Raw genomic sequence first — 15,349 nt, forward strand, 5'->3', positions numbered from 1 at the left:
CTCATGCCCCCAGGTGGTTGCAGCTCAGGAAGCTTCACGGAGAGGGGAGAGCACCCGGGGACGGTGGCCCGCACACTCTAGTCAGACCCTGATTCACCGGCCCGCAGGCCCAGGCCCGTCCTGAGGGGGCGCTAGTGCCCGCCCCCCCCCCCCCCCCCGCCCCCGCCCCCGCCCCAGGCCTGCTTTCAGTTCCTGGGCCTCCCGGACATGCTGGGCAGAGGCCTTTTTAATTTTGGAAATTAGAAAAGTCACAAAGTGATTTCTTAAGGGAGGCAGTTTATGAGACCAAGCACCCTCTCCTGGTTTACCCGACTTTCGTTAGTGCTTTTTTGGTGGGTCGGTTCTGGTGAAGAAGTGGGGGGAGCTGTGTGTCGTGCCGCAGTGTTGAGCTGTCACGTGGCTCCTCCCACCGCGCCAGCCGGGCCACAGCAGGGCCACAGCCGGGCCGGGCTTCCCTCCTCCATGTGTGGGGGGCCTGCTCCGTCCCAGGTGCCAGCGGGCACAGCCCACCCCCCTCCTCCTCACCGTCCTGCCGTCCCATGTGCCCAGCCCAGAGACCTTTCTTGTGCAGGGGCACAGGCAAAACTGCGTGCGGGACAGGCGACCGTCCCCAGGGTTTGCGGCCGCAGAGCGCTGTCCACCGGGCCGGCACCTTGCAGGGCACCTAGACGTTCCTGGCGCCCGAGCGGATGGGGAGGCGGGTGTGTACGGCCGTGTGGGCCTGGAGTTGGGCTGCAGAGGGGGCGCCCTGCCACCTCCGTCCATCCGTCCGTCTCTGTCGCATGGTTGTCTGGCCTTGTGGACAAAGGCCACTGCTGCTCCAAGCTGTGAGGCTGTCACAGCCCCCAGGGCTTTGGTCGGGACTTTAGGATTCCCAGCCTCCAGCGGCATCCCTGGGGGTGGGGTGGGGGAGGTGTGGCGGTCCCACCACGGAGGGGACACCGAGCGAGGTGATGGCCCTCAGCGTCCTCCTGGTCTTTCCCGAAAACTCAGATGTCGGTGTCCCCTTGCCTCGGGGGGGCTGGCGGGCCGGGTAATCCAGAAATGCCTGACCCTCTAGTCCTTCAAGGGATTTGTTACCTTACTCGCTGAGCAGACACTCGGGGGGAGAGTTACGGCACTTACGGCAGGAGGACGCCCCACTGCCGTGGCTCCCGTGAGCCTGCCCCGCCCCCTCCCCCTCCCCACCGGGCTTGCCTAGCACTGACAAGTGCTGTCTGGTGGTGGCAGGGTGGCCAGCGGGGCCAGCGATCCCCGCTCCGCCACAGGCCGGTCGCCGGGCCTTTACCAGATCAGTTCCGTTCTCCCGGGCTCAGTTTCCCATTTATGAAATGAGAGCGACGGCGTGATGGCCTGTCTCTCTCCTTCCCCGAGGGCACGGCTTCCGTCCTCAGACCCCTCTGTGTCCCGCAGGCTGAGGTGCAGCTTGGCGGCACCTGCAGGCACCCTGTGCGCCCCACACCCACCTCTGCGGCCTTGGGGCATCCCTCCGCGCCGTCCCCCAGGAGCCCGTGCTGTTCCCCGGCCTGTGGCCCACACAGCTCTGTGACTGTGCGCAGCCCTGTTTCCAGATGAGCAAGTAGCAGGGAGGGGTCAGGAGGCCTTCCAGGTCACTCAGGGTTCTGACGTAGGAAGAACCTGGGCCCGCAGCGTAGTGTCTGTGACCGCTGCGGGGAAAACGTGGCGCCTCCCTCCTTGCCTGCCCTGGACCCGCAGCTCCTGGGGACAGCGGCCAGCGCTGTCCTGGGGACAGAGGCCAAAAGCCTCTTAGAGGAACGGCCAGGCCGACTTGTGATGGCCGCGTCTGCGGCGAGATGCTGGCCGCGTGTGGCGGGTGGACGCCGTCCTTGCACGGCCCTCGCCAGTCTTTGGTTGGCCTTTTACTTCTCAGAGCTCTCCCCGTCCGCTGGCCTGGCCCACTCCCCAGAGCCCTGGGAGCCCCTCCTTAGCCCTGATTTACAGGCAAGGTGCCCGGCAGGTGCTGGGTGGCTGTGTGCCCACTCCCTGCCCCCCCCAGGTCCGCGGAGCGGAGCCTGTGTCTCCGGGCTTCCGGGCCAGGGAGGCTCGCCCCTGTGGAGCCGGCTGAGGCTGCTTCCCGGAGCGCAGTGTCCTGTGCGGGGGTGACACAGGGGAGCCTTGGGCTGGCCTCCTCCTCTCACTCCGCTTTTGTTTCCTGCAGGGTCAGGATCGGCGTGAAGAGCCATATGCCGAGGGCTTCGATGACCCGGAAGCAGAGTTCTCTGGGCCTCAGACTGCAGGGGCCCCCACGGATTTCTCTGCGGCCTCCTCCCCTGACCGGTCGCCGCCTCCACCCTGGGACCAGGCCAGCAGTGAGGGCCCAGCTCCTGCCTACGTTGCCAGCGGACCCTTTAGGGAAGCCGGGCTCCCGGGCCAGGTTGCCTCCCCTCTGGGCACAGTGACCGGGAGGCTCTTTGGAGACCCCAGAGACCCACTCTCTGCCACAGGCCTTCGGCGAAGGTTCTTCCACCAGGACCAGTCCCCCATGGGGGGCCTCACCGCCGAGGACATTGAGAAGGCCCGGCAGGCCAAGGCTCGCCCCGAGAGCAAGCCCCACAAGCAGATGGTGCGTCCCGGAGGGGCCCTCGGATGGGGCTGGGGCGGCTGCCGTCCACGGTGGTGCCGGCGGCGGGCCCTCCTCCGGGGACACCCCTGGATGTCGTGCTCTGGAGTCTCCAGGAGCACAGAGGCCCCCTCTTGGTGGAGCGGCTGCCTTCGGGGGTGGAGGGGGTCTGGTGGGGGGCAGCGTGAAGCCCCGAAGGGGGTCCTGTCCCCGATCGCCAGTTCCGTGAGGTCTCTCTCCTTGCTCCCTCTAGCTCAGCGAGCGGGCTCGGGAGCGGAAGGTGCCAGTTACACGGATCGGGCGGCTGGCCAACTTTGGAGGTAAGGTGGCCGTGTGCCCCGTGCCACCTCACCTGCCCTGGCGTGCCAGCCCCGGCTGAGCGGGGCCACCGCGGGGCCTGCGTGGAGGAGGAGGACGGTGGGGGCCACAGGGTTCCCGGGGAGGGCGTCGGCTCCTGCATTAGCTGCTCCTGGCCCTTTCCCTCGGGGGATGACCCAGTGACTGGATTCCTCCTGCCCCCGCTGTGCCATGAGCTGCTCGGGCCACGCCTGGGGACGGTATCTGCCGCATCTGCCACTCAGCCCCTCCACAAGTGGGGGCGGGGGGGGGGTGCGGCTGGCGAGGAGAGGTTCCTCACGGGGCTGGTTAGTCCCGGCAGAGTGGCGTTTGCCCTGACCCGTCGTGCCTGCGGGTGTCGCGGGTGCTGTCGTGAGGCCTGTGGAGCCGGGAGCTCTGAGAGTAGTATTGCATCGGGTACACCTGCGCCGAGGGGACGGCCTTTCAGTGAAAGGTTATGGCGCTTGCACCTGCTCTGTGACCCCGTGCTGTCATCTCCAGTACTTCCTTCCTGACCCGGATGAGGGCTCGCTGCCGTGTGTCTGAGCCGTGCCCCGCTCGCTCTGTGCTTTGCTGGGCTTCTGGGTCTCCCTCCCGAGACTGTCCGTCATCCACGCTGTTCTGTCTCTGCTGCCTCTTGTCCCGGAGATGCCGTCCTAGTTCTCCCTCGGGGTTGGCTCCGTGCTCCTGGAGGTGGACCCGCGTGTGGGCTCTCACACTGGCTGGCTGTCTTCCGAACGCGCAGAGCCCGCCGCCTTCACTGGATGCAAGTTTCTCCGCGGAAGCTTTCCTTCCATCGTTGCTGTCTTAAAATTTGGCATTTGCTGCTCCTTAGCTGCTCGGGGATCTGGCAGAGTATCGTCTGACTTTCAGGACAGAGTTATTGCTTTATTTCCTTTCGTGGGTTTGCGTTCAACCGGTGTTTCACGGAGCATGTGACTTCTGGGGGGCCGCTACCAGGGTGAGTTTGGGAGTCCCTGCCCTGGGGGCCTCCGGCGGTCCTTATTCCGCTGGAGACCCGGTGCGGCCCCTGTGTTGTAAGAGGCTGTTAGTCGGGGCGGGGCGGGCAGTGTTTGTTCCTACCGAAGTATTAAATGGGGCCCCTCGTCTCTCCCCACGAGTCTGAGGCCCGATCTGTCCCTGGTCGCTCTGTAGTCTTTCTCTCGAGCCCCCTTCCTGCCGCTCCAGATGGGGCTCGCCACAGAGGCTTCCTTTGACTGATGGGTTTTAGAGATGTGTGATCCTCTCGCGGGAGTCTTTGGGGGTGAGGGTAGTAGAGGGTCTGTTCGGGGAAAAGTGGTCAGAGTGAAGGGTGTGGCGGTAAATTAGAATGTGATGGAAGGCCATGAATGCCTGGTGAAAGAGGTCGAAGCCAGGCCCTCCTGGGTGGAGGGCAGAGAGGCAGCCTCGGTAAGACCGGGTGCGAGGCTCCCCTTGGGTGGGGGGCAGGTGGCCAGAGGCAGCCTGGGTTGAGGTGAGGTGAGGTTCAGGTCTTGGAAGGTGCTTTGTGCCATCAGAAGCCCCCGGAGCCCTCACTGACAGCCGCCGGGATCTGGAGCCGTCCTGGGTGTCCGAGCGCCAGAGGTTGGCCCACGGCTGTGATTCAGGGGGGCCCGTGTTGTTGCCCAGCACTCGGCAGCTCATGTTTTGGGCTTCGAGGGGGTAGGATGACAGCAGAGAGGGGCCGGGTCTGGGAGGAACGTGCCATTCTGGCTCCAGAGGTGACTTCTGGGCCTCCTCCCTCCCCGGGACGCGTTCACGCTGTGCGTTTCGACCCTTCAGTGGGCGTGACGTGAACTTCGTGGGTCAGGCCCAACATTTGAAAAACAAGTAGAATGGAATTGAATAGAAGAGCGTCAGAATTAATGGCAGAGATTCTCAGAACCGTACGCGTTGCAAAAAGCCATTTTGTCCAGAGGTACAAGCATCCTATTTGTGTGTGTTCCTCACTGGGTTGTGAGGTGTGTGGTTTCCTGATGGGTCATTGTCTGCCCAGATGGAAGTAACACTCCTCTTCTTTGCTTCTCTAGAAAGCACTTCCAACCTTCTTCCCCTCATGGGGCAACAGGTGGACCGACAGGTGTGGGAATGTTTTACAAGGGGACATGAAGGAAGGGGACTCCTATAGACCAGCAGGTCGGGTGCTCAGCTAGCGGAGGTGGAGGGCAGGGGCTGTGCCAGCCGTTCCGATGCCGAGATGGGGGTGGGCGTCCTGGGTCCAGGCCGGCTCTGGGGTATCATGGCTAAGATGTGGGCAGTAGGTCCTGGTAAAGAGTGATGATGGGAAAGATGGGTTCAGATACCGAATTTGGGGTCAGAACTGGGCTTTTTGCCATTGTAATATCTGGGTTATAGTTCCAGCCCTGCTTCCTTGTGACCTAGGTTTTCCCTTCTATAAACTCGGGTTTTTTGTTTTCGTTTTTGTTTTTGTTTTTTTTAAGGAGGGGGATAGAAGAGGAGGTAGGGTAGGAGTCAAGTTTTTAGGAGAGGAGATCTGACCCAAAATAGTAAATAGGGGAAGGGGAACAGGAGAAAGCGTGGCTCAAGACCTCCCACACTTCAAGAGGGGTCACCAAGCTATGTTCCAGATTCTTTTCCTGGTGCAGAACATCTGTCAGAGATGCTGTGGCTATTTTTATCTGTACAAAAAGTTTGTCAACAATAAAACCCCAAGAGAACATGGAGAAGGCAAACATTATATATACACAAACCAGGCCACCTAGAGATCACCCAGTCAGCTTTTCGTGAAGTCCTACAAAGACGGGAACTGGGGGGGGGGCAGCGATTGGGGAGACAGGAGCCCAGGATCAGACACACATCACCCCCCTCCCCATGCGTTCTGCTGCATTTGCCCCGTCCCAGCTCAGTGGGGTAGGTTTGTGGTGATCTCACGGCTTGTAAGTGAAACCTTCTCTTCTCCTTTAGCTCCCATGGCCCCGGGCAGTGCTGCCGCAGGGCAAAGTGCCAGCTCTGGGCACCACAAGGGAGCCGTGGCTCATGGTCTCTCTGGAAGCCAATGAGAAAAGCCCAGAATTTATAAAGGTTAGGAAATTTAGCCTTTGCTTCATGTACCCATTCCTGGGCGGCTCAAGATGGGTCCAGAGGGGGTGTTCTCAAACCTAGCCTTACCAACTCATGTTGTAAAAGTTTATTTTTGAGATAGCGTGAGCAGGGGAGGGGCAGAGAGAGGGGGATGTAGCGTCCGAAGCAGGCTCTGTGCTGACAGCAGAGAGCCCGATGCGGGGCTTGAACTCACAAACTGCAAGATCATGACCTGAGCTGAGGTCAGATACTCAACTAACCGAGCCCCCCAGGTGCCCCAACAACTCATCTTTTTAAACACACACCCACCCCTGCTGTGCGTGGGAGGCTCAGCCCAACCCACCGAAGGATCCATCTGGCATGTAAAGTGAGTCCCCTGCCCCGGGATTAGAAGCCTGAGCAGGAGTCCTTTATCACACATGTGGGCTAATTTGGCGTCAGCTGGTGCGGCCTCGCTAACCTTCTGGTACCGCCCTTTCCTGTTCAGACCCAGTTTCCAATCATCCGGTAGAAAGAGATCAAGTCATGGGGCCACGGAGTGAAATCCGAGTCTCCCCCCGGGAGCAGGGAAGGCGCAGGGGCTCCGGGAGGATCCTGGGACAGAGACGCTGTCTCCAGTTGGCAAAACCGAGGTGGTTCATGGGCTACGCCCTTGAAACGGTGGTTCTCCCTGGTGATAAAGCAAAGTGTTCCTGCTGGGCAGACCCGGAGCTGTCCCCCACTCGCCCTTGACATTGCTCAGAACGCAGTGCAGAAAGGAGGCCCTCAGGGTAAAATGCACAAGAATATGACACCAGAATCTCAATATCACGAGACGTTAAAATGCACAGGACCCGTCATCAGCACGCCGCTGGTGCAGCTGGCATCCAGGAGGAAGGGGGCCCATCGTGCCGTCTTCCAAGGGAGCGAACAGATCAAGCTCCAGCGGCCCAGAAGGGGGAGGGAGTCAGCTTAGGAGCCAGAGGAGACCAGATGTGGAGAGGCCCCGCCTCATACCCAATCCCCCCCCCCCCCCCCCCCCCCCCAGAGTGTGGTGGCTCATGGGTTGGGCCCCTGAGTCTGGTCTCACGCCTGATGTTTAACTGTGGCCTGGGAAAACTTGCTGTATCTCTTTTGAACGGGGAACAGCTCCTGTCCTGGCCACTTCCATAAACTGGAGGTCTGGGGGTAGAGACGCAGGGGGCACACAGGGAGCGATCCCACCCCCACCCCACCCCACCCTGGACCCTCACGAGCGCGTGGACAGCCTGGGTGGGGTTCATTTGCCTCCCCTTCCCTCCCCGACCCTGCCAGGAGGGAGGAGGGAGTGGTGGCCCCCCACCCACCCTGCCCCCACTTCCTCCGCTCTGCCCGCTGCCACCCACTCCTCGGAACTTGGGGGTCACAGAAGGCTCGCCCTCCCCCCCTGTGGCTCCGACCTGGGAGCCGGGCAGGGCCGTGGGCCTCTTCTTCCTCCTCCCAAAAGGAGGCTGGCTGTCCCTGTGAGCCGGGGGCCTGTGGGGCCTTCAGGGGACACCAGGCTGCCACGTGGCTGATGCCCCGGCAGGAGCCTCTCTTCCTGGGCACGGGGGTCGCCCGCCTCCACGTGTTCTTTCCTCTGGGCGCCGCTCGCTGCCGCGCGGGACACACCGCTGGGGTCGGTGACCTGGACGGGATCCGGGCCCAGGGCGGAGTTCTCCAAGGTGAACGCCGCCGCCGCCCCCCCCCCCCCCCCTCCGGAGGCCCCTGGGTGTGTGGCCTGCCCTGCTGCACAGACACGTGCAGGGTTGGGGGCCGTGGGGCGGGGCCACGGACCGGAAGCCGAACCCAGGCGTGTGTGAACGACTTACATAGAGACGCCGCCCCTGCGCTGGTGTAGCCGCGGCTCCCCCGCCGCCGCCTCCGCCCGGCCGCCTGCGCGCCGCTCTCCTGACGCGGAGCCCCTGGTGGTCGGCTGGGGCCCGACCTCGTGGGGTGCCTGCCGGCCGCAGAGGAGTCCGGGGGGGCCCCGCGAAGTAGGGGCCTGGCGATGACTGGGGTGGGGACGCTTCCATCTGCGGCCCGGCGTGCCGGTCAGTGTTGGGGATTCTGGTCATTTCTTCGGGCACTGCTTCGGCCCCGTTTCCGCCCTCGCTCCCCTCCTGGGGGCTCTCGTCACATGCGTGTTGGGTGTGTCCGGCTTCGCCACGCATGGCTCTTGCACTCTGTCCCGTCCTTCCCGCCGTCTCCTTTCCAGTTTGGGCTCGAGGGGACTTGTCTTCCGGTCCCCGCCGCGGCCGTCGGGTGAGTGGGACGGAAGATCGCAGCAGACGGAGCAGGTGCCGAGGAGCTGATCCCGGCCGCCCGGCCGAACGCCTCACGGTGTCGTGGCGGCCGCGGGCCTTGCCAGGACCTCCCAGGCGCCGCCAGGCAGAGGCGGGGAGGGCACCGAGGTGACAGGACACTCGGAGGGGACAAAACGCGAAGCAGCAGGAAGAAATAAGGGGGACGTGGGGAGGCGATTGTGAAATAGGGTCTAGAAAACAGATGTGAGGACAAGACAGTGGGGCAGGAGCCAGGAGCAGCCGGAAGGGACCCTGGGGCAGCCTTCCATTTTTAGAAGGTAAAAGGTTAAGGAACTGCGAGTCCCAGATAAATACTTGCTTTAAAGAACAGTTCGCGAGGCTTCATCGGGTTTGTTAAGACGAAGGTAATGGGCGCCCACTTGGCTCAGTCGGTGGAGGTGACTCCTGAACTCGGGGTCGTGAGTTCGACCCCCACATTGGGTGCAGAGGAAAAAAAAAAGTCTTGAGGTACGGAAAAGGGTCAAGGGTCGAGGGCACCGTGGGACTCGTGTGTCCATTTGTCCCTCGTGCTTCAGTTGCCACGTGATTCCCCTTGTCCACACGTGTTTCTGCTGTTGGTTGCAGGACTCTCTTGCCGTTAGAACACTGGGCCGCGTGTCAGTCAGAAAACAACATACTGAAAAAAGAGAGGTGCGGCCACGAGAGAGTGTCCTGTCTGTTGGGAGAGAAGGTCGCTCGGGCAGAAGAGCGAAGCGACGGCTGCTATGGTTCTGACACATGGGGACGCGGGCCCGGCGCGCTCTGGAGAGCGAGCTCCTGTGTCCCCTCCTGCTGGTGAACAAACACACGTTGCGGGAACGGGCATATTTGGTTGTTTTCTGATTTTGTTAAGTGAGCACGTTTAAAACAAAAGACCCTCCCACCAACTGTTTTCACTTTATTTATCTTTTTTTAAAGGAGATTTTAATAATGTACAAAGGACATGCTCCCAAGAGGAAGGGTAGAAGGCAGAGTGACAAGTTTGGTGATAGACGGTGGGGGGGTCCCGTGGCCTGGGCCAGGAGCCAGAACCTGGCCGCAGTGGCGATGCCATGGGCCCTGTGGCAGGGGTGGGGGTCAGGGGATGGGACGGTGGGGTGGGGGCTTTGGGCCTTATGCGGCAGCCCTGCGTGCCTGGCCCCCTGGCGCGATGCGCCCGGCTCACCTGTCTGAAGTTGGGGCCTCCCCTGACAAACCTCCATTGACGGGGCACTCGATGGTGACAGGTCGTGGAGGTCTGGTCCCGGGGCCAATGGGCCGCGTGCAAGGCTGACTTTGCTCGTGGGGGGCGGGGCACGTGGTGACGCCAGCTTGGCCGCCCGAGTCCTGGGTGCACATTCCTGCTTGTCCTCTGAAGCCGGCGCCCGTCTGGTGCCCACTCAGCGGGGGTTATGGGCCGTGGTTTCTGCTTTTCGGGAGGTGCGTTACCAGGGGTGCGTGTGTCTGTCTTGCCCCTCAGGAGCTCTGTGAGGACGGTGAGGGCACTTACTGTCATCTCCAGTTCTGATGACAAGTGGGGCCACAGCGCCTGGGTCCCCGGGGCCACGTGCGCATTCGTGACGTTGCAGGGACCTGAGCAGGGGAGGCCCCGCTGCGCACACGGCGATCTGAGCCCGGGGACCTGTGACCAGCCCCTGTGTCCACGGCCGGGCCGGTGCTGGGCATGGGGGGGAAGGCAGCTCCTGACAGCCTGGGGGCACCCTGTCCAGGGGACTCCGCTCCTCCCTGCCGCCCACCCCGGGCCAGGCAGGGTGGAGGGCGCAAGTGATGGCGGAGAGGGCGGCCGGGACTCCCCAGGGTTCAGGGTCCCCTCGGAGCCCCTGCCTCCTCCACGCGTAGCTTTGTCTTCTGAGATCAGAAGGACCGTTAGGGTTACAAAAGCGAGGCTCAGAGCAGCCCGGCACACGGTCTGTTGTCCGCCGACCCCTCTGCCCGCGGCCCCTGCGCAGGAACCCCTGCGAGCCGGCTCTGTGAACACACCCGGGGCTGCTGGCGGGTGAAGCCAGAGCCCCAAGGAACGTTTGCTTCCTCTTCCTGCTCGGGGCACCCTCACCAGGCTGTTGGCCGGAGGGTGTTTTGTTTTTCCTTTTCTTAACCTCTGATGGCTGGACAGCGGCCCGGTGGCCACGATGACCTCCGGAGGGACCTGGCGGGGACAGGCCCGGACTGGGGGCCTGGGAAGCCGGCCTGGCGCTCTCCCGTCTCTGGGGAGGACCCTGCCGTCCTCCCCCGCGCTTGACGGCAGAACCTCTGTTCACGACAGAACCACTAGCAACTGTCTCGGAAGGCCTGGCGCCTGCTCGCAGGCGAGGACGGAGGCCCCTGTCGCCAATGCGGGGCTGAGAGCAGTTCCGCAGCTGCCTGTGGCCGTGTGGGCTGGAGCACGGCGGGGGGGGCGGGGGGCGGACTGAGGTCAGGGGTGACGCAGGCTGTGAGCTGGCTTAGCGGGGCTCCGGGCGTCCGAGGTGGAGGGGCTGTCCTCCCCCGTTTGCCTCCGCCCGGTTCTGGGGGAAGGAAGAGCCTGGCCGGCCTTGTGCCTCCCGGTCGGCGCGACTCCGGGCATCGCCTGAGCCCGGGTGGGGGTGCGGGGGGGCCGGTTTATTCTTGGTTCGCTGGAGCAGGAGCTCCTGAGGCCAAGGTCAGGGCCGTGGCAGCACCTCCGGCCGGCGCGGGGCAAGTCTAAGGCCGTCTTTGTGGAACGTGCTCTGGCCCTGCCCGGGGGTGGAGAGATGGCCGCCAAGAGTTTGACCGGGTGTGGGCCAGGGTGGGGCACCCCTGCAAGCACTGGCCAGGCTGGTTAACCTTTGAAGACATCTGCCTCTTTTGTGGGCTTGACTTTGGACTTGATCTCGGCAGAGAAAAATCTAGATGCAGAGAGACCTTGGTGAAAGTCACTATAGTTTGAAGGTTAACCTTGCTTGTTATCGCTTCCTTTGCGGAGTCAGATAATGTGTTGGGAGGGGTGAGGTGGGCGGGCAGCAGGAGAGTTAATGTTTAATTGGCACCCTGGCTGCCCTCGGCTCTGTGCCCAGTGCCGTCCGGAGCTGGTTGGCGGGAAAACGGGCCCTAGCGCCCGTGTCCTGGCACCAGGACATCCTGAGAGGGCCCAGGGGGCTGTTCGCGGGTGACTGGCTTCTTCCCGTGGCCTCCAGAGCGTGGCCTATCCTGTCCGGCCTGGACTCTGGAGTTTGCGAGCTCTGTACAAAAGCAAAACAAAACCCTGAAATACCTCTAGCAATTTTCGTCTGTAAGAGCACTTGTAGAAATGACCATACGTTGGCTGTTTTACGTTAAATAACATAGAGGACGCACGTTCACTTCACATGCTTCTTTTTGCCTTTTGTAAAGTGGCTACTAGAAAATTTAAATGTTTTTGTTAAGGTTTATGCATTTTTCAGAGACAGAGACAGAGCATGAGCAGGGGAGGGGCAGAGAGAGAGGGAGACACAGAGTCCCAAGCAGGCTTCAGGCTCCGAGCCGTCAGCGCAGAGCCCGACGCGGGCCTCGAACTCAATGACGGAGAGACCATGACCCGAGCCGAAGTCAGACGTTCAACTGACTGAGCCACCGAGGCACCCCGGAAAATTTAACATTAGACACGTGGCTGGCATTGTATTTCTCGGGATGGCACCGGTCTAGCCGTTTTGAATGGGAGAAGTGAGCGTGGCGAACACGGGAGCGTTGCTGGCGCCTGGCCCTGCTGGGAGCGCCCGCTCTTGGTGGACCGGTGAGTCCCGGCCACGACCTGTGGGGCAGGAGCCCCGCTTCTGGCTGGCGGAGGGAGGCTGCCCACCGGCCTGCCGGTGGGGAAGATGTGTGTCACCAGAGACGTTGTAGGGTTGGGTTACCTTCTTTTGATTTAAATGAGTTCGAGCCCCGCATCGGGCTCTGTGCTGACAGCTCAGAGCCTGGAGCCTGTTTCGGATTCTGTGTCTCCCTCTCTCTGACCCTCCCCTGTTCATGCTCTGTCTCTCCCTGTCTCAAAAATAAATAAAACGTTAAAAAAAAATTAAAAAAAAATTGTTTATGTCTGCACTTAACTGTTTCTCGTTAAATAAAATTTTCAGTAGAATAACATTTTTCGTAACACGAATACGTAATCGTTGTAGAAGCTCGGAGAACGCAGATGCTTCTGCTGGGTTCCTGGCTCACTAAACCACCCGCTGGGCGTGGGGGCTGCTGCCCCACGGTCTCCCGGCCCCACGGGTCTCGGGGCCTGTCCGGTGTCATCCCTGGGTCTCTGCTGTCCCTTCTGCGGGGTCAGTGGGCTCAGGCGTGTCGTCTTTCTCTCCGCTAACGTGCGCCCCCACCTCAGCCCTGGCCCGCCCCTGGGCTTTCTGTGTGGCCTCAGTGGCACCTGTTGGGTTCCGTGGGCCTTTCTTGGACGGTCGGGATCAGGCACTTCTGGTCTCTGGACAAAAGACGTATTAATGAACTTTGACGTGGATGATTCTGAAACATTTTTAGATTAGAAATCGTCTGGTCCCCCGTTGTCCTCAGACCACCGTCTGCACCTGCCGGGCCCGCGGTCCTGTGAGTCTCCACGGCTCGGATTAGGGACACTTTGCCTTTGCAGGCGCTCTGACGCCCACCGACGGCTGCTTCATATCACCGCAGGGAGGGCTTTTCTTCCAGTTGCGAGAGTTCTAGAGGACTGTGACGCCGGGTCACGCCGGAGTGAGCGGCCGCGTTCCAAGGGGTGCCCCGTGTGGCCAGGATGTCCTCGGCCCACGGACCGTTCCTGGCGCGTATTCCATTCGTGCCGGAAACCCTTCCTGCTTGGGCGTTTTCTTAGGGTCTGTGCGCGGGGAGCCTGCAGGCTAGCAAGGGTGATGGGGGTCCAGCTGGATGGAGCTTCCTTGAGCCAAACCTCTGAAAATAGCAGATGTGTGTCTCCTACCTTTTTTCTCCCTTTTTGCATCGTCTGGCGGTCAGCGAGGGTCGGAGCGGAGGCGGGTGACCGTGGGGCTGCTCTGGGCCTCGTGGATGGAAGGGCGGTGGGTGGCCCCCGTGCCAGCACCCAGCGCCCTTCTCCTTGCAGGTCTGGCCGTGGGTCTAGGCTTCGGGGCGCTGGCCGAGGTGGCCAAGAAGAGCCTCCGCCCAGGGGACCCTCCAGGTGAGCTGGGCCCTTGGCCGGGAGGGCAGGGTGGGCCCCGGGAGGTGGGCCTGTCAGTCCCCAGCTGCACCCACCCCCCCATGTGCCTGGAGAATTGGCCTCCAGGGATGCCTCAGGTCCTGGGTTCTGTGTCAGTGGTGGCCGAGGTTGTGTCTCTGCACCTGCCCGGCCCTCCCAGACTCTGTGGGGCCGTTGGCACCCAGTGGTCTGGCCAGGTCGGGCGCCCAGGGCTCCCCATTTGGCTGTGGGTGAGGGACGTCGGTGCTGGAGGAACAGACCCCTCAGGGCCCTTGGTCGCCGCCCCCCCCCCCCCCCCCCCCCCCCCCCCCCCCGGAGACCCGAAGTGGCCTCTTCTCTGGCCTGAGACCCTCTGTCTCATGATTCCTCTGTGAGGTCAGTGAGGCCAGGTCACCACGCGCATTGCCGCCGGTCTGGACGGCCCCCCTCCACCCGCAAGACCCCTTGTGGGGACAAGGGCCTCCTGGGGAGAGGGCACTGGCCCGCCCCCACGGGCTCCTGAGAGCGGGGTGCACGGGACACACGGAGTGTCCTTGGAAGGGGCCGGAGAACGGAGGGCTTAGCGGGGGTATTTTTAGTGTCGGTGCTGAGACACTTTAGGAAAAGCCCGGCTTTCTCTGGAACGAGAAGCCCGTGTTCTCCAGGCACGAAGCCCGTCCCGCTGGAAACTGGCTGCTCTCATCCCACCTCGTCCAAGCAGAGAAGAGGCGACCCTCGCCAGGGAAGTGGTGACCCTGGCTGAGGGTCGGGGGCGCTCGCCGGGCTCGGGCCACGGTGGGCCCGGGGCCAGACCTGTGGCCTGGAGGGTGCTGACCGGTCCGCCCCCTGGAGGGCCTCTCCTGAGTGGGGGCCACACCTGCCATGGCCTGGCTTCCCCAGGCTGCTGTCAGAACGAGCCCTGCCCGGGCAGGAGTGCAGACTGTGGGGAGGGCTGCCTGAAAGGCCCGAGAGGGCCCCGCACGGTCCCCACGTCTCTGGAGCCCTACTGTGTGCCGGGAGGGCGCGTCCGCCTGCTGCCCACTGGGGCTGCGGCCCTTTCTCCAGCGTGCTTCCTCCCGCCGTGCCCGGGGGCCGGGGAGGGCAGAGGGCACGTAGAGGGACCGCCCTTCCCTCCGCGCTGGCCGTCCGCTGGCTGCCCAGGGCAGGGGGTGATCTGGGGGCCCTTCTCGGCCCAGCTCTGGGGGCAGGCCTTGCTGTCTGGGGCCCCGGGAGTGAGCCTCGTGCAGCCGACCTCGGGTGCCAGCGGATTCGTGGGTTCTCTCTGGGGCTTCTCGTCTGCAAACTCGGTGTCCCGGGCCCTCGGTCCCCGTGTCCCCCCACCGCCAGGCTGTCAGAGGCCAGGCTGGACACGGCCCCCAGGGCAGCGGTGTGCCGGCCGCCTCTCCTGTTCCCTCTTCGGGGCGCGCCGGGCCGGGCCCCTGGCGGCGCAGGCCGAGGAAAGTGCCAGGCACCGTGCGTGCGGCCTTGGGGGCAGATCTGAGCAGGCTCGCGGGGCACCGGGCAGGGAGAGCAGCCGATGACCCGGGACTGGAGGAGCTGGGGGTGGGGGCGGCAGGTGCAGAGCCCGCCCCCTGCCCGGGCCTCTCCCCGCCTCGGGACCGGCGCAGACTCGGTATCTAGGCAGGGCTGTGCCGAGGTTGGGGCGAGGGCGCTGAGGTCGGAGCGCCCCGCCGCCGTCCCTTGGCCTCCCCCCGTGGCCCGAATCCTTGCCCTGCACCCTACGCCCCTGGTCGTTCCGGACAAAGGTGGTCTTCACCCCCAGGGTTACCGCCCGTCGGGGGCCTCTGTGGCCAGAGGGGGAGGTAGATACCGGCCAGCCGTGTGCTGTCCTGGACCTTGCGCTCCTCTCCCTTGGGGGGGGGGGGCTGCGCCCTCGCTGCAGCCAGCCGGCCTCACAGTGACCCCAGGGGTGCTGTGACCTTCATGGGGGGAGGAACAGTGACTATCCTCCTC

The 15,349-nt window shown here is 63.3% G+C and overlaps 1 protein-coding gene across 1 annotated transcript in view; it reads left to right on the forward strand.

Moving 5' to 3' along the window:
* The window catches only part of COQ8A (coenzyme Q8A), a 41,192-nt gene that overhangs the window by 21,105 nt on the left and 4,738 nt on the right, over positions 1-15,349 (forward strand). The window contains exons 3-5 of the mRNA XM_042976134.1: positions 2,180-2,584; positions 2,835-2,901; positions 13,304-13,378. Of these exons, the coding sequence (XP_042832068.1) occupies positions 2,180-2,584; positions 2,835-2,901; positions 13,304-13,378 (547 nt within the window). The remainder of the gene's footprint in view (positions 1-2,179; positions 2,585-2,834; positions 2,902-13,303; positions 13,379-15,349) is intronic.

This window comes from Panthera tigris, chromosome F3, assembly GCF_018350195.1.
Source record: "Panthera tigris isolate Pti1 chromosome F3, P.tigris_Pti1_mat1.1, whole genome shotgun sequence".
Taxonomy (NCBI): Eukaryota; Metazoa; Chordata; class Mammalia; order Carnivora; family Felidae; genus Panthera; species Panthera tigris.